Source organism: Sebastes umbrosus, chromosome 5 (genome assembly GCF_015220745.1).
Source record: "Sebastes umbrosus isolate fSebUmb1 chromosome 5, fSebUmb1.pri, whole genome shotgun sequence".
In the NCBI taxonomy this organism is placed as follows: Eukaryota; Metazoa; Chordata; class Actinopteri; order Perciformes; family Sebastidae; genus Sebastes; species Sebastes umbrosus.
Genome location: NC_051273.1, coordinates 944,739 through 966,225, shown reverse-complemented (window position 1 = coordinate 966,225; position 21,487 = coordinate 944,739). Strand labels below are relative to the sequence as shown.

Sequence of the window (21,487 nt, the reverse complement as noted above, 5' to 3'; positions counted from 1 at the left end):
CCAGGTGATGGGGTTCGGCTTGTACCTCATGGACGGAAACAGCAGCAACATCTACAAACTAGACGCCAAGAAGAGAATCAACCTGACCAAGATCGACAAGTTCTTCAAGGTATGGACGTGTGTTTACAGAATGTCATATTTTAACAAGTTTTATTATAATTCACCACGCTGCTACAGTTTATTTATAATTCTCAGTTTTGTTCTGAAAGACCGTCCAAACTACAGAATATATTCAGGTTACATTACGATGATATAAAATAGAGAAATCCTCCTGTTTAAGATGAATAAGAATGTTTTTGTTTGCTTATTATTGTCCACTCTTCAGAAATACACAGATGATGAAAAGAAAGCCTTTTTGTTCCCACAGTGGATGTTTTGCACCCTCCTTGGTCTCCACTGTTTAATGTGGTCTTATTAACACTGCAGATGTGTGTTGTTGTTGGCGTCCACAGCAGCTGCAGGTGGTCCCTCTGTTCGGAGACATGCAGATCGAGTTGTCCCGCTACATCAAGACCAGCTGTCACTTTGAAGACAACAAATCCAGGTGAGAGGAAAACACACCTTTCTGTAGGATCAGGGTCAGGATGAGCTCAGCTCATTGAATTATTATATTAAATCATTATTATACATTTTATGAGGAGAAAGAGAGTAGCTGCATTCAGACCAGTTTGGCAGTGCAGCGAAAACGCATTTCATTTTGAACGGGGTTGTACGTTTGGGGCAAGTCATAGTCAAGTCAGCACACTGACACACTGACAGCTGTTGTTGCCTGTTGGGCTGCAGTTTGACATGTTATGATTAGAGCATATTTTTCTGACTTTTTTCTGTCTTTTTTCCAACATTTGTTGGATATTTGTCTGACTTTTTTCAGATTTTTAAAAAAAAAATGTGGTTGATTTTTTTCAGACTTTTTTTGACCGTTTTTTCACTTTTTTTTTTTTACATTTATTTTGACATTTTTTCGGACATGCTAAATCTTTATTCTAAATGCAGAACCTGTGAGGGTTTCTGGAAAATATCTGTCGTTGTTTTTTGTTGTTAATTGATTTAAAATAATACATATTTACATACAATTGCATAAAGCAGCATATTTATCCACTCCCATGTTGATAAGAGTATTAAATACTTGACAAATCTCCCTTTAAGGTACATTTAGAACAGATAAAAAATGTGTGATTAATTTGCGTTTAATGGCGATTAAATCTTGTAATGGATTGACAGCGTTAGTCCCGGTATATTCCTCACTGTGCTTCTGTCCTCTCTCTGTCCCTCCAGGTGGACCTGTACGTCCATCTCCAGCAGCCCTCAGTACAACATCTGTGAGCAGATGATTCAGATCCGCGAGGATCACATGCGCTTCATCTCGGAGCTGGCTCGCTACAGCAACAGTGAGGTTAGTATGGAAATCCATTAAAGGGGTTAAAGGGATAGTTCAGGTGTTTCTCAGTGTGGTTGTATGAGCTTCTTCTCCATAGTCAGTGTATTACTACAGTAGATGAAGTTAGTAGAAACAGACAGGAGTAGCAGCACGGGAGCAGAGCGATGTCCTGCTGTGGTTGTGTTGTGTATGTTCTGCCTCTGTCATCTTTGAGGTGAGCATATGCTGATACTGCTGAAGAGTGGATCAGTACATTACAGTCAGATGTTCACCATTCAGATATGAGCCCATATTACATAAAGAAAAGCTTTAGTGCACGCCCCCACCTGGCTGTTTGGACAGACCGTCTCGTGTATCAGTCGTCTCTCTTTATGATGTTCGGGCTGTTTGAGTTCCCGGCGGTGATGGAACCAGCTTTTCAGCAGATGTCTTAATGCCTCAGTGGATTTTCAGGGGTCACAATTCAGTGTAACTCAGATGGAAGTTTAAGTGACTGACTAGTGGATCAGAGACGCTGATGTACTGAGGACAGAAATGTCAGCAATGGGGGAGACATCTAAATGATCACGTCCTCTACGGTGCAGCTTTCTTACCAGTCATGATGTTATGTTGTGGGCAGCCGGCGTTTGGTTCGGTGTGTTAAAGTGTGTTTATTATTTGTGTCCGTGTTGCAGGTGGTGACAGGATCAGGGCGACAGGAAGCCCAGAAGACGGACTCAGAGTACAGGAAGCTGTTCGACCTCGCCCTGCAGGGCATTCAGCTGCTCTCCCAGTGGAGCGCTCACGTCATGGAAGTGGTGAGGACCAAACAACGTGCAATTAATCATTTCTAGGGCTGTCAAAGTTAACGCCATAATAACACGTTAACGCAAATTCATGTTAACGACACTAGTTTTTTTAACGCATTAACGCAATTGATCTTTGGGAGGTTGTAGCGGTCTCAGTTTTAAAAGTAAAGTGATACTGATGTCAGACTAGCTGGTCATGAAGGAGGGTAAATAACGCTGCAAACTTTGGAGAGGAAAAACTGTCATGTCCATGTTCAAAGGGGTCCCTTGACCTCTGACCTCCAGATCAGTGAATGTAAATGGGTTCTATGGGTACCCACGAGTCTCCCCTTTACAGACATGCCCACTTTATGATCATCACATGCAGTTTGGGGCAAGTCATAGTCAAGTCAGCACACTGACACACTGACAGCTGTTGTTGCCTGTTGGGCTGCAGTTTGCCATGTTATGATTGGAGCATATTGTTTTATGCTAAATGCAGTACCTGTGAGGGTTTCTGGATCAATATCTGTCATTGATTTGTGTTGTTCATTGATTTACAATAATAAATATATACGTACATTTGCATAAAGCAGCATATTTGAGTGTTAAATGCTTGATACATTTTCCTTTAAGGTACATTTTGAACAGATAAAGATGTGCGATTAATTTGCATTTAATCGCAGTTAATTATTTGAATCGATTGACAGCCCTAATCATTTCTGTTGAGATATAATATAGTTGACTTGAGCTGCACCTAATGATTATTTTTTTATTGATTAATCTAACAATATATATTTTTTTATTTGTCAGTTAATCTAACGATTAATTTATTAATTATTCTAAAGACATGTGTTTATATTTCCTGATTAATATAAGAATTAGTTTACACAAAATAAATATCAAAAACGTGTCTCATTAATATTTCAATATTTTATTCAATCATCTTTTCTTAAAAACAAACTGATTTAACAGGATAATAGTTCCTGTTTATAGAACAATACTGGATCACAAATTCAGAAGGATTGCTGCGACACATCGATTAATTTAATTTAATTACTTTTTGTGTAAATTCTTTGCAAAGAGGTCTTTACAGGTTAAATATTGTTCTGGTAGTGATTATTACTCCCTGATTGATTTATGGTTGATCACATCCTTTAAATCCTTTCCCTTACAGTACTCCTGGAAACTAGTTCATCCAACCGACAAGTACTCCAACAAGGAGTGTCCCGACAACGCCGAGGAGTACGAGAGAGCCACCAGATACAACTACACCAGCGAGGAGAAGTTCGCTCTGGTGGAGGTCAGTTATGACGTCATCGTGTACGGAGTCAGAGGAGCGCCATGATAAAGGATAAATATGTAAAACAATAACAAAATCAATGTATATAGAATATTAGGTTTAGAGATCAACTACTCAGCCTGAGCAGGAAGGCCCGCCCAAAGCCAGTTGATTGACAGCTTGGCCCTTCAAGGAATAGCAAAAGAAAGGAAAGGAAAAATAAAGCCATACAAATAAATAATACATAAAACTATACAAAAAAATGCAGTAATTTATATGTATGTAAAAATAGATAAATAACTATATTCTTAAAACTATAGAAAAAGATAAACAAATAAATGAAAATGCCATAATTATTCTTTTATTTTCTATTTGTCTTTATATATCCACATTTTTTTATTCTTTTACTTTTTTTCTCTTTATATTTCCACATTTTGTATTTACTTATTTATTATTTAATTTAATACTCTATATATTAAACATTTATTTGTTTTTTAATTTTTTCTCTTTATATTTCCACATTTTTCTATTTACTTATGTATTCTTTTATTTATTTCTCTTTATATTTCTAAATGTATTCATTATTTTTTTTCATTTATATTTCCAGATTTTTTACTTACTCATTTATTATTTTATTTAATTCTCTTTATATTTCAACATTTATTTGTTCTTTAATTTTGTTCTCGTTATATTTCCACATTTTTGATTTACCTATTTATTCTTTTATTTATTCCTCTTTATATTTCCACATTTATTTTCTAATTCTTTTACAGATTTATTCTTTATAATTGTGAACTCTTATGACTCCATAATTGCACACATATCCTGTATGTCTTTTTGAACAGCTAGTAGTCTTAAATGTGGTGCTTCTGGCAGGTGATGGCGATGATAAAGGGACTGCAGGTGTTGATGGGACGCATGGAGAGCGTGTTCAATCACGCCATCCGTCACACCATCTACTCGGCTCTGCAGGACTTCGCTCAAGTCACTCTGCGCGACCCGCTGAGACACGCCATCAAGAAGAAGAAGAACGTCATCCAGAGGTACGGACGTACTCACAGTCACATCTCAGCTGCAGACTGAACATAGTTATCATGTATGTGTGAATTATTCCATCCCTGTATCCTGGGATGCTAACAAAGACTTTAGACTCCTTAATTGAGCCGAGGCCGAGTGGCGCTACTGACCAAAAATGTGTCGGGAAGGAAGTTAAATAACGCTCCAAACTTAGGCTAAATCTTTACAGCTGTTGTCCCCACTGTATGAGAGCTTCCTAGCACCAAACAGCAGACTTCCATTCATCAGGTGGATAGAAACTCTCGTTTCTGCTGCCCCCAAGTGTCCAAAAAATAATGTTATTGCAGATTTAATTAATATAAATATACTGTATATTTGTAGGGCTGTCAATCAATTCAAATCCTGATTAATCACACATTAATCACACATTTTTTTATCTGTTCAAAATGCACCTTAAACGAAGATTTAATACTAATACTTAATGCTTATATACCTGTAGTTTCATATGATGCCAGTATCTTTACTCTAGCTTTAAATTTGCATCAACGCGTCATTATCATGTTAACTTTGACAGTCCTAATAGAAATAAATATATATAAATATATATATATTTATATATACATATAAATATATATATATATATATATTTATATGTATATAAAAATATATATATATATTTATATATATATTTATATATACATATAAATATATATATATATATATATATATTTATATGTATATAAAAATATATATATATTTATATATATTTATATATATATATATATATTTATATATACGGTATATATATATTTATATATATATATTTATTTATTTTTGTTTGAAATATTCCTTTTAAGGCCATCAAAATGTAACTATTGAAATATGACTGTATTCATATCCGTGTATAATCATATTTCTGTTGGATGTGATGTTGAATCTGTCCCTGAGTGCTCCAGTGAACTCTTGTGCAGCTGCTCCGTCACAAACCTCCGTATAAAGTCTATAAAAACATTGAACTCTCCAGCAAATTTGTCACAAGCAGCGATATTTCCTGCGTACACAAAGGGAAGCTTTATGACAAGACAAGCTCATGTTTCTGACTTGTGGTGTCGCTGCAGCGTCCTCCAGGCCATCAGGAAGACGGTGTGTGACTGGGAGACCGGCCGGGAGCCGCACAACGACCCGGCCCTCCGCGGAGAGAAAGATCCCAAAGGAGGCTTCGATATCAAGGTCCCTCGCCGAGCCGTCGGGCCGTCCAGCACACAGGTCGGTCTCACCGCCGCCACGTCTTAACCTTCCCTTTTGAGCATGTCAGACGTGAATCCTCCCCTGATACCAGACATAATATGAGCTCAGAAGCTGCTCCTCCTATTCTGTATTCTGCATTATTCTCTCTTCAGTTTGTCACTTCATTTATTTATTTCTTTTTATTAAATGTGTTTATTGGTTTTCAGTTTCACAGATAAGTTCAATGGAAACAACATTTTACAAACAAAAGAGCACAAAAGGACAAAAAAAACAGATGAAATAATTGGCAAAGGATTAAAAACAAACAAAAACACACAATGAGAAATAAATAAATAAAATAAAATAATAAAATGAAATTTAAAAAAGGTGTTTCTGTAGTTTAAAGTGCCGTATGAGGTCTCTCAACCAGGACATGGAACTGGGAGGTTGTGGGTTCTTTCCAGTTCAGGAGAACCAGCCTGCTCGATAACAACAATATAAAGATCATGATCTTATAATTAGCGGCCTCTTCATTTATTAATTAGCCTTTCTACCCAGAGTGCACCTGTGTGGCTCTATTTCAATCTATACGTTACCGTGCTGAATACTCATCACCTGTGCAGGTATACTGTAGGTTATATATCACACATATTGTTATTTGTTCGTAGCGTCCCTCATGTTGCATAAAGCTCACAGATTGATCAGCTTAGAGCTCCGTTCCAGGAACTAATCTGTGTTCCAGGTGCAGGACTACAAAACCCAGATTAACAACCACCTTCTGTGTTTATCAGAGTTCAATCAACAGATTACAAATAGAGATCATGAGAACCGGTCCGAGAGAGTGCTACCCACTGAGGTGGACTGGAGCGTGATGTGAGTGATAATCAGAAAGAGAATGCACTGCAGCCTCACAGCTGATGTTCGTTCGTTTGTTATGGTGGAAAGAACAGAGAAAAAAAGAAAACTTCCTAGTCAATGAGATAATATTGTGACATGAGAGAAGAGCTTTTACACATTTATAATGAGATTATTCTTATTATAGCAGTATTTAAAGGATGTGTGATGTAGGGTGATCATCACACTAATACGTTCTCACTTCCATTCTTTATTTTCATTTTTCATTTAATCATCATCGGTGTTCATTTTGTTAATGAAAACTGACAAAATATGATCAGCGTTCCTCATCTACTGTTGCTTCTGTTCTTTCCATGCAGCTCTACATGGTGAGGACGATGCTGGAGTCTCTCATCGCTGATAAAAGTGGTTCTAAGAAGACTCTTCGCAGCAGCCTGGACGGACCCACCATCATGGACATCGAGAGGTTCCACCGCGAGTCCTTCTTCTACACCCATCTGCTCAACTTCAGCGGTGAGACACAGGGACAGTCTGACGCCGTAGATCCTTCAGAGCCCTCTGGGTTTCTAGTAAAAGCTGTTTCTGTCCTCGTCCTCCATGTCTGAGTTTCTAGTTAAAGCTGTTTCTGTCCTCGTCTTCCATGTCTGAGTTTCTAGTTAAAGCTGTTTCTGTCCTCGTCCTCCATGTCTGAGTTTCTAGTTAAAGCTGTGTCTGTCCTCGTCCTCCATGTCTGAGTTTCTAGTAGAAGCTGTTTCTGTCCTCGTCCTCCATGTCTGAGTTTCTAGTAGAAGCTGTTTCTGTCCTCGTCCTCCATGTCTGAGTTTCTAGTTAAAGCTGTGTCTGTCCTCGTCCTCCATGTCTGAGTTTCTAGTAGAAGCTGTTTCTGTCCTCGTCCTCCATGTCTGAGTTTCTAGTTAAAGCTGTGTCTGTCCTCGTCCTCCATGTCTGAGTTTCTAGTAGAAGCTGTTTCTGTCCTCGTCCTCCATGTCTGAGTTTCTAGTAGAAGCTGTTTCTGTCCTCGTCCTCCATGTCTGAGTTTCTAGTTAAAGCTGTGTCTGTCCTCGTCCTCCATGTCTGAGTTTCTAGTTAAAGCTGTTTCTGTCCTCGTCTTCCATGTCTGAGTTTCTAGTTAAAGCTGTTTCTGTCCTCGTCCTCCATGTCTGAGTTTCTAGTTAAAGCTGTTTCTGTCCTCGTCTTCCATGTCTGAGTTTCTAGTTAAAGCTGTTTCTGTCCTCGTCCTCCATGTCTGAGTTTCTAGTAGAAGCTGTTTCTGTCCTCGTCCTCCATGTCTGAGTTTCTAGTTAAAGCTGTGTCTGTCCTCGTCCTCCATGTCTGAGTTTCTAGTAGAAGCTGTTTCTGTCCTCGTCCTCCATGTCTGAGTTTCTAGTTAAAGCTGTGTCTGTCCTCGTCCTCCATGTCTGAGTTTCTAGTTAAAGCTGTGTCTGTCCTCGTCCTCCATGTCTGAGTTTCTAGTAGAAGCTGTTTCTGTCCTCGTCCTCTATGTCTGAGTTTCTAGTTAAAGCTGTGTCTGTCCTCGTCCTCCATGTCTGAGTTTCTAGTTAAAGCTGTTTCTGTCCTCGTCCTCCATGTCTGAGTTTCTAGTTAAAGCTGTTTCTGTCCTCGTCCTCCATGTCTGAGTTTCTAGTTAAAGCTGTTTCTGTCCTCGTCCTCCATGTCTGAGTTTCTAGTTAAAGCTGTGTCTGTCCTCATCCTCCATGTCTGAGTTTCTAGTTAAAGCTGTTTCTGTCCTCGTCCTCCATGTCTGAGTTTCTAGTTAAAGCTGTTTCTGTCCTCGTCCTCCATGTCTGAGTTTCTAGTTAAAGCTGTGTCTGTCCTCATCCTCCATGTCTGAGTTTCTAGTTAAAGCTGTGTCTGTCCTCGTCCTCCATGTCTGAGTTTCTAGTTAAAGCTGTGTCTGTCCTCGTCCTCCATGTCTGAGTTTCTAGTTAAAGCTGTTTCTGTCCTCGTCCTCCATGTCTGAGTTTCTAGTTAAAGCTGTGTCTGTCCTCGTCCTCCATGTCTGAGTTTCTAGTTAAAGCTGTTTCTGTCCTCGTCCTCCATGTCTGAGTTTCTAGTTAAAGCTGTGTCTGTCCTCGTCCTCCATGTCTGAGTTTCTAGTTAAAGCTGTGTCTGTCCTCGTCCTCCATGTCTGAGTTTCTAGTTAAAGCTGTGTCTGTCCTCGTCCTCCATGTCTGAGTTTCTAGTTAAAGCTGTGTCTGTCCTCATCCTCCATGTCTGAGTTTCTAGTTAAAGCTGTTTCTGTCCTCGTCCTCCATGTCTGAGTTTCTAGTTAAAGCTGTTTCTGTCCTCGTCCTCCATGTCTGAGTTTCTAGTTAAAGCTGTGTCTGTCCTCATCCTCCATGTCTGAGTTTCTAGTTAAAGCTGTGTCTGTCCTCGTCCTCCATGTCTGAGTTTCTAGTTAAAGCTGTGTCTGTCCTCGTCCTCCATGTCTGAGTTTCTAGTTAAAGCTGTTTCTGTCCTCGTCCTCCATGTCTGAGTTTCTAGTTAAAGCTGTGTCTGTCCTCGTCCTCCATGTCTGAGTTTCTAGTTAAAGCTGTTTCTGTCCTCGTCCTCCATGTCTGAGTTTCTAGTTAAAGCTGTGTCTGTCCTCGTCCTCCATGTCTGAGTTTCTAGTTAAAGCTGTGTCTGTCCTCGTCCTCCATGTCTGAGTTTCTAGTTAAAGCTGTGTCTGTCCTCGTCCTCCATGTCTGAGTTTCTAGTTAAAGCTGTGTCTGTCCTCGTCCTCCATGTCTGAGTTTCTAATAAAGCTGTGTCTGTCCTCGTCCTCCCTGCAGAGACCCTGCAGCAGTGCTGTGACCTCTCCCAGCTCTGGTTCAGGGAGTTCTTCCTGGAGCTCACGATGGGCCGCAGGATCCAGTTCCCCATCGAGATGTCCATGCCCTGGATCCTCACCGACCACATCCTGGAGACCAAGGAGGCGTCCATGATGGAGTGAGGATGACGCACGGTGTCTTTGTGTTTTCTGACTAATAGTGTTTTATTAGTGGTGTGTGTTCAGCAGCCTCAGCGGTTTGTTTCTTCTTATCTTGCGTTTTCTAAAAGGGCCCTGGGTAAAACCCTAAAAAATGGGATTAACCTTAAATGATTTAAATCTTTGCTGTGGGATTATGTTGCTAGCAGGCAGGCAGGTTTTACATAAGCCATTAAGCACACCAACTGGGCTGCAACTCCCCAACTGTTTACCTCCAAAAACAAAGTCTGCAGTTTAACCAAACAGATGTTTAATATTGACGGTAATCATTTTAACAACCGTTTATGAGTATCTGGGAGCAGGGATACTAGTATATGGAGCACATTAACAGATAAACTGAGCAGTACACTCACTTATTCTAATTTGTTTAACTCCTTAATGTACATTTCTGAGTGTAAATGCCCGTCAGGTTTCCCTGAACGTGTCCGTCTGAAACGACTGAAACGAGTCGATGAGTCATCAGGATTACATTCATCTGGTTTGACAGATCAAAACGAAGGTACTTTGAATTAAGAGTATTGTTTGTGTTAACCCCTCCAGGTATGTGCTGTATCCTCTGGATCTGTACAACGACAGCGCACACTACGCCCTGACCAAATTCAAGAAGCAGTTCCTCTACGACGAAATCGAGGCCGAGGTAATAAAATATCAAAATCAAAGCTTTCTTTTCAAAGCAGTCATCTGGTTTCATTCTGTCTAAAGACGGAGTGAGACCAATCAAACACTTGTTTCATCATTACAGTGTCTCCAGCCTTTCAGTAATTGCACGCTCAAAGTCCACCAGTCATATTTCTTGGCATTTTGGGGACATGTTTCAACAGATCAATTAAAAATATCCAGCAAGTTTGGTGATGTTTGGACAAACTGTCATTGATTTATGGCCAAATTTGCACCAGTTTTCTGGAACTGTTGGCGCCCCCTATGGAGAGATTTCTAAAATAGTTTTACACACATGGTTCAACGTTGTTATGAAACGTATCCTGTGAGTTTTTTAATGATTGGACAAAGAATTTGTGATTAATTGTCTTATTTGTGTTATGCCATGCACATTTTTATCATTTGCAGCGCCCTCTAGTGGTCGATTTGAATGAAACGTTCAGGGTATGTTTCAGGTGCTCCTGTGGACATATCCTGCACGTTTTGTGATGACTGACCCAACAGTTGTTGACTTTGGTCTATTGACGTGCTGAGTCAGGCCCTTTTAAAGTTCATTGGTCAATATCTTAGAAACTAAATAAGAAATCAACACGTTTTTGATTTGGTTGGATAAGTTGGTCCAATAATGATCCACAGAAAACCTACAGTTTAGGAGGAGATGTCAAAAATGGGTTTTTCAAAAAGTTCAAGATGGCAGAAAATGTAGTCAGGAGGACTTCTACCCCTTCAGGGTTTCAACCTTTAATTAAAGCAACATTTCAAAATTGTGAAAAAATAGTGGCAGATAGTGTCTTCCCCATTAAATTGGTCATCACAGATTAAAAGATTAAAACTTGTTAATGTGAAATTCTCTTTGTGATTTCAGGTGAACTTGTGCTTCGATCAGTTTGTCTACAAGCTGGCTGATCAGATATTTGCCTACTACAAGATCCTAGCAGGAAGGTAGGTGAAATATCCAGAAAGAAATATAGCAACACGTTTGTGTTTAGGTGGATTTATACAGATGGTGTGATACAGACCTTTAGTTAAACTATTGTCACAACTAAAAGTAACAGAGTTAAGGTCTGGAACCAGTGTTTAACTGCTCTTCATTAAGTGTTTAGTGTTTAGTGTTTTCCTGCTCTTCATTAAGTGTTTAGTGTTTAGTGTTTTCCTGCTCTTCATTAAGTGTTTAGTGTTTAGTGTTTTCCTGCTCTTCATTAAGTGTTTAGTGTTTAATGTTTAACTGCTCTTCATTAAGTGTTTAGTGTTTAGTGTTTAACTGCTCTTCATTAAGTGTTTAGTGTTTAGTGTTTAACTGCTCTTCATTAAGTGTTTAGTGTTTAGTGTTTAACTGCTCTTCATTAAGTGTTTAGTGTTTAGTGTTTAACTGCTCTTCATTAAGTGTTTAGTGTTTAGTGTTTAACTGCTCTTCATTAAGTGTTTAGTGTTTAGTGTTTAACTGCTCTTCATTAAGTGTTTAGTGTTTAGTGTTTAACTGCTCTTCATTAAGTGTTTAGTGTTTAGTGTTTAACTGCTCTTCATTAAGTGTTTAGTGTTTAGTGTTTAACTGCTCTTCATTAAGTGTTTAGTGTTTAGTGTTTAACTGCTCTTCATTAAGTGTTTAGTGTTTAGTGTTTAACTGCTCTTCATTAAGTGTTTAGTGTTTAGTGTTTAACTGCTCTTCATTAAGTGTTTAGTGTTTAGTGTTTTCCTGCTCTTCATTAAGTGTTTAGTGTTTAGTGTTTAACTGCTCTTCATTAAGTGTTTAGTGTTTAGTGTTTTCCTGCTCTTCATTAAGTGTTTAGTGTTTAGTGTTTTCCTGCTCTTCATTAAGTGTTTAGTGTTTAATGTTTAACTGCTCTTCATTAAGTGTTTAGTGTTTAGTGTTTAACTGCTCTTCATTAAGTGTTTAGTGTTTAGTGTTTTCCTGCTCTTCATTAAGTGTTTAGTGTTTAGTGTTTTCCTGCTCTTCATTAAGTGTTTAGTGTTTAGTGTTTTCCTGCTCTTCATTCCACCAGAAACACCACGTCTAATTAACTTGACTCCTCTGTTTATTTGAATCCGTCAGTCTTCTTCTTGACAAACGTCTGAGAGCCGACTGTAAGAACCAAGGAGCCAACATCCCCTGGCCGGCCTCCAACCGCTACGAGACGCTGCTGAAGCAACGCCACGTTCAGGTATACGCCGTACCCGTCATGCATTTTGAGCGCTCTGTGCCGCCGCCTTCGTTACTTCGGCGTCATGATACTAACTAGTTGTCGGGTCTCAGCTCCTAGGACGCTCCATTGATCTGAACCGGCTCATCACTCAGAGGATTTCCGCTGCTCTTTACAAGTCTCTAGAGCTCGCCATCAACCGCTTCGAGAGCGAGGACCTCACCTCAATCATGGTGCGTCCATTTTCATCTCTTTAACATCCTTACTATTGTTTTCTACTATGTGTGTACAGTTGTTAACTATTTCTTCTGTGTGCTTACAGGAACTGGAAGGTCTCCTGGACATCAACCGCATGACGCACAAGCTCCTCAGTAAGTACCTGACGCTGGACAGCTTGGACGCCATGTTCCGCGAGGCCAACCACAACGTGTCGGCGCCGTATGGCCGGATCACGCTGCACGTCTTCTGGGAGCTCAACTATGACTTCCTGCCCAACTACTGCTACAACGGCTCCACCAACAGGTGAGTTAGTTCGGGGTTGTTGTCTGAGTGAACTGGTGGTAAACTACGGAGCTCATCAACATATCAGATATAATACAAAATACATATCAAGACACATTGATGAAAAGCCTCTCAGCGTTGAGATCGTCCTCCTGTCCTCACTGATGTCCTGCCATTGTTGAATCAGAAATGGAGGATAAATAAATCTTGTATGTGTCTGTGGTCACCCAGAGCTACGATAGTACATCTTATCTGGAGAGACCTGTCCGAAAAATGGCATAAAAATATCCGACAAATGCCCGAAAAAAGTAAAAAAAAAAAAAAAGTCTGACAAAAGTCTGAAAAATGTCCAAAAAAAAATGTCCAATAAATGTCCGTCAAAAAATCTGTTAAATGTCCGAAAAAAAGTCAGAAAAATGTCAAAAGATTTCTGAAAAAAACTCAGAAAAATGTCTGACAAATGCCCGAAAAAAGTAAAAATAAAAAAAATAAAAAAAGTCTGACAAATGTCTGAAAAATTTCCAAAAAAAAAAGTTTTTTAAAAGTGTCCGAAAAAAAGTCCGAAAAAAAGTCTGAATTTAAAAAAAAAAATAATAATAAATGTCCAATAAATGTCCGTCAAAAAATCCGTCAACTGTTCGAAAAAAAGTCAGAAAAATGTCAAAAGATTTCTGAAAAAAACTCAGAAAAATGTCTGACAAATGCCCGAAAAAAGTTAAAAAAAAAAAAGAAAAAAAAAGTCTGACAAATTTGCTTTGCTCTTGGTCTGAACAGCATAACATAAGCAGTAACAGCCTCCATATAGTCTGCAAACAGGCTGTTATAAGCCACAAATATTTAATGTTCAATGTTTAGTTTGTACATGTTTTATTTCTACAAATCTGTTTCTGCACACATCGCTGCTGCTGCTGCAGCTACTGCTGCAGCTGCTGCTGCTGCTGCTGCTGCTGCTGCTGCTGCAGCAGCTGTAAGGTACAGCAGGACGGCTGGAGGCAACACATACGATGGTGATGGTAGCGATACATGTCTGATGAATCTCTGTGTCTGTGTGTCCAGGTTTGTGCGCACCGTCCTGCCGTTCTCTCAGGAGTTCCAGAGGGACAAGCCGCCCAACGCTCAGCCACAGTACCTGTACGGGTCAAAGGTCAGGACACTTTTCTTTATCATCACTTTATTTTCCCTGATTCCACGAGTGGAGAAATCTCCGTACCACCTCTCTGGAGTCCACATGTTGAAGCCAAACATTCATTACATCTTAGTTATATATATATATATATTACAAGTGGGAACGCATCATAATGGGAAAACATGAGAGAAATATATTAAAACAAGGTAAAAGGAAAATTAGGATGTGAAAACGTCTTTCATGAGCTTCTTATTTACAAGAGAAACATTCAATGGAACAAATTATAGACCGGATAAATCATTGAAACCTTTGTAGTGACGCAGTAAGAATTCATTTTAAATGAGTCCAGTGAAAACATTTAGATTTCTCCTAAACACAAGTAGGATGTCACAGAACACGACGGGCATCACGGAGGAAAAACAAAACAAGAGATTATCACAGTGTGCTGATATTTCAGATCTGAAGTTCAGTGTAGAAGAGAGAGAGGAATCTGTGTGCAGCTTGTGTTCTTACTCTATTGACCTGTAAGCTATTTTAAGAACTCTCCAGCTGACAGTTTCATCATGTATTTCTAAATAAATCTGCCCCTGAAGTGAGTTAATCTACCGCCAGCTGTTGCTTCTTCAACATTCAACTATTTCTGCCTCACTCCGGGACTCCAAATAGTAAAACTTCATATGAATTAGATGTGATGGTGTTGCCTGAGATCAGATATCTGACTGCCACCGGTAAACTCTGATGTGGAGCTCTCAGTGTCTTGGTGACAGTTCGGCAAGAAGAACAGATGATTAAGTGTGTGATCAAATTATTCATGTTTCAAGAGCAAGAGTTAAGTAGTTATTAGTAATTCAAGAGCACCGATTAGTTTCTATTTTCATCAGCGGATGTAAAAACTCAGGACACTTCAGTCCGAGCAAAACAATGCTGCGTTGACCTCAATCCAGAGGATTCACGCTGGCTCGCTGCCAGACAGCTTAGCGAGCGTCCTCAGCTCGTGGTCCTGGGTAATTATGTGTCCGGTGGTCTGCGTGGAGTGGAGCGGGGGCTGCATGATGCTGCCGCGTTTGCCGCTGTCCTCGCTGGTGCGTCTGTGAGCGTAGAGGCGTCCGGACCCGGACATGTCTTGGCGGGACATGGAGTTGGAGTTGGTTGCTACGTGGCAGCCGTCGGCGCCCTGACTGGGGATGGTGGAGCAGATGGTGTGAAGACATCCCCACAACAGGATGCCGGCGATGACCAGGAGCAAGATGCAGCAGGTCAGCCAGACGCCCATGGCGAGCTCCCAGCCGGCTCGGTCGTGACCTTCGCTGTTGTCGCTGGGAGTGCTGAACACCTGGCACTGGTCCCGCACCGGATTGGCCGCCTGACAGGTCACACACAGGAAGTAGGCGGTCTGGGGGAGCAGGTTGGCCAGGTGCGTGCTGCTCTGGCTGACGGGGATGCGTTCCTCGTGCATGAAGCTCTTGCGCTTGTAGCTCATCAGCAGGCTGTTCCAGTTGGGGTCGTACATGACGCTGTAGAAAGTGTCCAGGCAGCTGGGCGACGGCGGCCAGCTCACTCTGGCCGAGGTGGACGAGATGTTGTAGACCGCAACCCCCATGATGCAACGCTGTTTCTGTCTGTGGTGCTTCTAGAGTCGAGTTGATTTGAGTGAGATTATTCCAGTCTTTGTGTTTTCACGGAGTGACACTGAACTGGAAAAGAGAGATAACGTAAACACAGAGTGAGACACAGAGTGAGACACAGAGTGAGACACTGACCGGAGATATTCATCATTACTCAGCTCATTTTTGGGAACTTTTAAATTGAGGCTCCATCACTAACAAGTAGTCATTACATCAGCACGAAAATACAAGGGCTCCCCTGTCTTAGGTCGTTTTGTATGGAGGATGGAACCTGCTAAAATAAAATAAATAAATAAATAAATAAAGGTCATTAAATCTAGCAAAAATAATATTAAAAATAAATGTAGCCTTTGTTTTATCCTATACTGTCATAGCCTGTTTTAATTTACTTCTTTATTTATTTAGTCATCTGTTTAATTTTCCCTTTTATTTATTTATGTATTTATTTTTATTATTTATTTTTAAATGTATGTATTTATGCACAATTTGCATTTCCCCCCTTATTTATTTCCCCAAACTTATTTCTTTTTTTATTCTTTTCTTTACATATTTCTTTTTACAATTCTTTATGCATTTCTGCCTCATTATGCAAATTCAAAAATAAATAATAAATGTAAAAATAAATGAATAAATACAAACTAAATGCAAAAATAAAGAAAAGAGAAAATTAAACAGAAGAGTAAATAAATAAAGGAATTAATACAAATATAAATAAATAAAGAAGCAAATTAAAACAGAAATATCAATTTATGTCACATTATATCAATTAATGGCTACATTTATTTTTTACATTATTTTTGCTACATTAAATGACATATTTATTTATTGAGCCATTTATTTATTTATTTATTTATTTATTTTGGCAGGTTCCATCCTCAAGATTTCTCTGGTAAACACCAGATTTAAAGTGGTGCTTTTATCTGATTCTTTGTGGAGAAACTCAGTTTAAAGATCTGTTTATTAAATCAACTAATCGATTAATTTAAATCAACAAAATCACACGCGTGTTAGTCGACTAAGAGTTCCTTTGGTGGATGCCGGCTCTAGAAAGGTTTGTTGGCGTTGTGTTGTTTGTTTGGTGAGATTACAGCTGACCCAGCGATGGCGTTATCATAGAAACGCAGAAGATAAAACATGTAATTCCTCTCAGTGAATGGTGCCACCTAGCCTTCATTCAGAGCATAACAAGTGAGAGAACAATAGGAGAGGATAATAAGCATTGTATGAAGGGTTATCTGAGTGCAGCGGTGGGAGGAGGAGATGAAGCGACACGCACAGATGTTCAGAAAATGACATAATGCAGAGTGATTTGTGAAGAGGCTCATCTGTGATGTTAGGTCACCTGTTACAGGACAGGTGGCGGTCGGACGACCTTGAGCCGCTAAAACCCCGCCGGTCAGGTTAGAACAGCACGACCAGCAGCTTTGATTGTTATTAATATCATTGATAATATTTATTGAAACTTCTAGAAAACTAAATAATAGCAAGGTCTTAACTTAAAACAGACGTCAGGTGGAGACAATAGAAGAGTTTCATGTGGAAGAAGGACAGATTTGATCTTCAGTGTTAAATTATTTACATGGAACCAGATGAAATCAATTTGATATAATTAACTGTGAAATAGTTTTCAACATGGTGTTTTCAAATTTGCTTTTCTAAATAAGAAAATATTCTAAAGCAGTATCATTTTCAGACTCTGATAATCTCACAAGAATAGTTGGTTTTAAGTCAAATATGTTTTTGTGAAGTCACTGTGGAGATGCTTCTATTTCTCCACTTATAAAACTCTGTTGCGTCGGCTGTAAAACACAACAATCTATATGCTTATGAGCTGAGTGTTATTAAGAGAATAATTAATGATCAACCATTCAAAGCATCACTTACCAGAAAAACCCAGCGAGCACGTGTTGAACATCCCAGTCTGAGGTGATATTCAGTCATTTTAGCGTCTGTTCCAGCGTGTGGATGGAGAGCTCTGACGTCTGGTGCTGCTGTGGAGGTTTTAACCTCAGGAGAGGACCAGAGACCGGTGCGTCCTCGTCTCCTCCGCTGTGTCTCTAGTCTGAGAGCTGCTGGATTAGAGCAGCTTCAGCTCTCTGCCGTCAGGGGAGAGAGGGAGCGGAAACGTCTGCAGAGGATGAAAGAAAAGAGGGATTTCTCTAAAAAACAGTTCAGCATCCAAATGGGTCGTTATATGTAAAAAAAAAAAAGAAAAAAAGATTTTCTTCTATTATGATTTTTATTGTTTCCTTCAGAGACATCCAGAGACGTCCAATGCATTTATACACACACAAATATATATATATAAATGTATTAAAAAAATAAAAAATGTAAATAATAATAGATTAAAATATAAATTCAAAATAAATTCAAACAGAAAAAAGCTGCAAGTACAAATAAAATAATAATAAATAAATATTATAACACCTACATTAATGTTAAAACATTATATATATATTTAAATGTATTTAAAAATATTAAAATAATTACAATAGATAAATACATAAATTAATAAAAACAAAAACAGCTGCAAGTACAAATAAAATAATAATAAATAATAATAATAAAAATTGTAACATCTACATTAATGTTAAAAATGATATACATATATTTATAAAACAAATGTTAATAATAATAAATAAATACATAAATTAAAAAAGAAAACACAAAAACAACTGCAAGTAAAAATAAAATAATAAATAAAAATAATACAAATTGTAACAACTTAATTAAAGTAAAAAATTGAATATACACCAAAAGAATAATGATGATTCTCCATTTATTTTGTATATCAATTGTTCATAAGAGTTTCTGAATCGCTGTGAACCATTCAGAGTACTTCTCAGTTCTCAGTTCCTCAGTGTAAAACCTCTTTTGAAATGCTTGTAACTGTGGCCTCTCTGATGTTGTTCCCATTTTGTTCCCTGCTAGTTCACCTACAGACATCGTAGTGATAGCGATCATTCATTTCCCTTACACCAGCAGCAGCACTTTGGTCCACGCCGTGGTATCATTAATATCTAGAGGTTGACAACATCCTCACAAACACTGTTGGAACAAAGTAATTAGATTCATTATTACACCCAACATTTTGATTATGAGATAATCTCAGAGAATATTAGATTTTTTTATCTCATTTATTTTTTGTTTTTTCTCAGAAATTTCTGACTTTATAATGTCAGAGAATATTAGATATTTTTCTCAGAAATGTTGTCTTTTTTTTTTCTCGTAAAATTGTGACTTTAATCTCAGAAGTTTTTTTTGTAAATGTATTATTTTATAATCTCAGAGAACATTCGATTTCTCATAAATTTAGTTTTTTCTCAAAAATGTGTGATTTTAATCTCAGCAAATTTCTGAGTTCTTTTCTCATAAATTGATGACATAATAATCTCAGAGAATATTACATATTTGTGAGTTTTTTTCTTGTAAATTTTAACTTTAATCTTGGAGTTTGTTCTCTGAATATTCCCCCCCTCCCCTGGCTCTTACCTACAACGGCCCTAATACACCTTGGTACGGATTTTTTGTCCTTTTGTGTGTATGTAATCTTTCTATAATAGAAAAATATTAAAACAATAAAATCTATTGTCAGGGTATGAGGAGAGGACTGAAATCTGTCCATCTGTCCATCTGTCCATCTGTCCGACCATTTGTTCTCTCAACAACAGCTGCTGGCCAGACTGTCGGTGGATATTCATGCTCCCCAGAGGATGAATCCTAATGTTGATCCTCTGACACGCGTGTTCCCGTTGAGCTCACATGTTTACTTCTACACACACACAAAAACATCTAAATCTAACAGGCAGATTTCATCTTTATGACTCCGTGAGCGTTCCTCTGCTGCCGCCCTCAGGCTACCAACACAAGATGTCTCATAATAACGTACCAGGCCGGCTGCCAGTAAACTCTGGGATTCAACCATTTGTTATTCATGAAATGAAGTTATAGGGTGATAAACCTTTATTTTATTGATGATCTCATGTGGGACAGTTTATTCAGCCACACTAGCGCTGTGATCTGAGAAACGCACCAAAGCAACTGAGACAAAGCTGTAAACATATCTGTATCATTTCACAACATAATTGTTGATGTTCCATTGAAAACTATAGTTTTTAAATATTCGTCGTCACTCCCTGATGCATCATGGATGAGGAAAGCTTACAATGTTTATTCAAGTGATAAATAGTTTGACTTCTCCTCCTCCTCTTCCTCTCTGGTGTTTCTCTGCATGCAGACCTTGAATCTGGCGTACAGCAGCATATTCAGCACCTACAGGAACTTCGTGGGTCCTCCTCACATCAAGGTGATGTGCAGACTGCTGGGCTACCAAGGCATCGCTGTGGTGATGGAGGAGCTGCTGAAGGTGGTCAAAAGCCTGGTGAGTAGGACAGGAAGGTGGGAATCATCACTGATGTCCTCATGAATGAACCGTAGAGAAGGAGGTCTTTGTTGGATCTGGTCTGTTCTCTTCATAGTTTCCTCTCAGCGGAGTATCTGAACGGTATTCGCTGCTGCTGTTTAATGTTTAATCCTCCTTCTCTTCTACAGCTTCAGGGCACCATAATGCAGTATGTGAAGACCTTGATGGAGGTGATGCCTAAGATCTGCAGACTTCCTCGCCATGAGTACGGTTCCCCAGGTAACTGAATGGATGAGGGATTTTAGTCATCGGACGTCTGGATCTGAAGTTATCAGAGAAGAAAGCTGAGCAAAAAATTTATTTTAAATAAATAATTAATGAACTTAAAAGTTAATAAAGATAAATAAATGAATAAACAAAAGAGAGAATAGATAGAAAAAATAAAGAGGCAAATTTAAACAGAAATATCAATTAATTTATTTATTTTTAATAATTTTGGTACATTTAATGGCATATTTATCAACTTTATCAACTTTTAAATAAGAAAAATAAATGCAAAAATAAATATATTTAAAAATTCATAAAAATATATAGATTCATAAATAAAAAGGAAAATTAAATAGAAGAGTATTTATTTATTGGGTCGGTTATTTATTTATTTGTATTAACTTTTAAATAAAAAAATGCAAAAATAAATAAATACACTTTAAAGTTAATACAAAATAAATACATTAATAAATAAAAAGGAAAATTAAATAGAAGAATATTTACTTATTGAGTCATTTATTAATTTATTTTTGGCAGGCTCCATCCTCTAAAGGTCTGTTCTTGTTTTGCTCAAATTCTTTTCTCCTTTTTAGTTTTTCTGTATAAAATGAGAACAGAGTTGGTTGTTGTCTCATTTTGCAGAGACCTGTATACTGCACAAAAGCAGTTCAGCGTGTGTTTATTACTGAGTAGGATATTCCTGCAGCTGCTGCTGTGATGGACGGTTGTGACAGATATGAAAGGAGATGAGATATTTGGACTGTGTGTGTTTCCTCTCAGGTATCCTGGAGTTCTTCCACCACCAGCTGAAGGACATCGTGGAGTACGCCGAGCTGAAGACGGTGTGTTTCCAGAACCTGAGGGAGGTCGGCAACGCCATGCTGTTCTGTCTGCTGAGCGAGCAGAGTCTGGTACGCCTCTCACAGATTCTTTCTTGTTCATTTCAAATTGAAAGTCTTATGGCTTATCATCAGTGCCCTGATCCAGCCAGTCGTCTGATATAAACTGGAATAGATAGTACTGAGCATTCATCAGGAGATATTCACTCCATCAGGATGCAGTTTAAATGTGTTTTCATGCCTTCTCATGTCACTGTTTTGACTTCCTCTGCTTCTCTCTCTCAGTCACAGGAAGAAGTTTGTGATCTGCTGCACGCTGCACCTTTCCAGAACATCCTTCCACGAGTCCACGTCAAAGGTGAATGTGACAGGAGTGCAGTAGTTTGTGAATGCCAACACTTGAAGGTCGAGTAAAAGCAGCCATTGAGAAGTGAAACGCAGGAATCATTTAAA

General features: G+C 38.6%; 2 protein-coding genes across 3 annotated transcripts in view; one reads left to right on the top strand and one right to left on the bottom strand.

Moving 5' to 3' along the window:
- Positions 1-21,487, top strand: part of cyfip1 (cytoplasmic FMR1 interacting protein 1) — a 40,198-nt gene that overhangs the window by 15,727 nt on the left and 2,984 nt on the right. For both annotated transcript variants that reach the window (XM_037771050.1, XM_037771051.1), the window contains exons 9-27: positions 5-109; positions 453-544; positions 1,276-1,393; positions 2,053-2,175; positions 3,323-3,448; positions 4,304-4,470; positions 5,563-5,710; positions 6,886-7,039; positions 9,322-9,478; positions 10,059-10,155; positions 11,041-11,117; positions 12,226-12,334; positions 12,427-12,546; positions 12,636-12,835; positions 13,871-13,958; positions 19,803-19,946; positions 20,117-20,207; positions 20,976-21,106; positions 21,320-21,392. In XM_037771050.1, coding sequence (XP_037626978.1) covers positions 5-109; positions 453-544; positions 1,276-1,393; positions 2,053-2,175; positions 3,323-3,448; positions 4,304-4,470; positions 5,563-5,710; positions 6,886-7,039; positions 9,322-9,478; positions 10,059-10,155; positions 11,041-11,117; positions 12,226-12,334; positions 12,427-12,546; positions 12,636-12,835; positions 13,871-13,958; positions 19,803-19,946; positions 20,117-20,207; positions 20,976-21,106; positions 21,320-21,392 — 2,320 coding nt within the window. The remainder of the gene's footprint in view (positions 1-4; positions 110-452; positions 545-1,275; positions 1,394-2,052; positions 2,176-3,322; positions 3,449-4,303; positions 4,471-5,562; positions 5,711-6,885; positions 7,040-9,321; positions 9,479-10,058; positions 10,156-11,040; positions 11,118-12,225; positions 12,335-12,426; positions 12,547-12,635; positions 12,836-13,870; positions 13,959-19,802; positions 19,947-20,116; positions 20,208-20,975; positions 21,107-21,319; positions 21,393-21,487) is intronic.
- On the bottom strand, positions 14,890-17,580 carry LOC119488997 (fibronectin type III domain-containing protein 9). Its single transcript, XM_037771098.1, has 2 exons — positions 17,450-17,580; positions 14,890-15,634 (listed from the first exon to the last, which is right to left on the bottom strand). Exon 2 carries the CDS (start codon positions 15,538-15,540, stop codon positions 14,890-14,892), a length of 651 nt encoding a protein of 216 aa, XP_037627026.1. The 5' UTR covers positions 15,541-15,634; positions 17,450-17,580.

Coding starts and splice junctions, on each gene's coding strand:
- LOC119488997 (XM_037771098.1), bottom strand. CDS start 15,540: ATGGGGGTTGCGGTCTACAACATCTCGTCCACCTCGGCCAGAGTGAGC.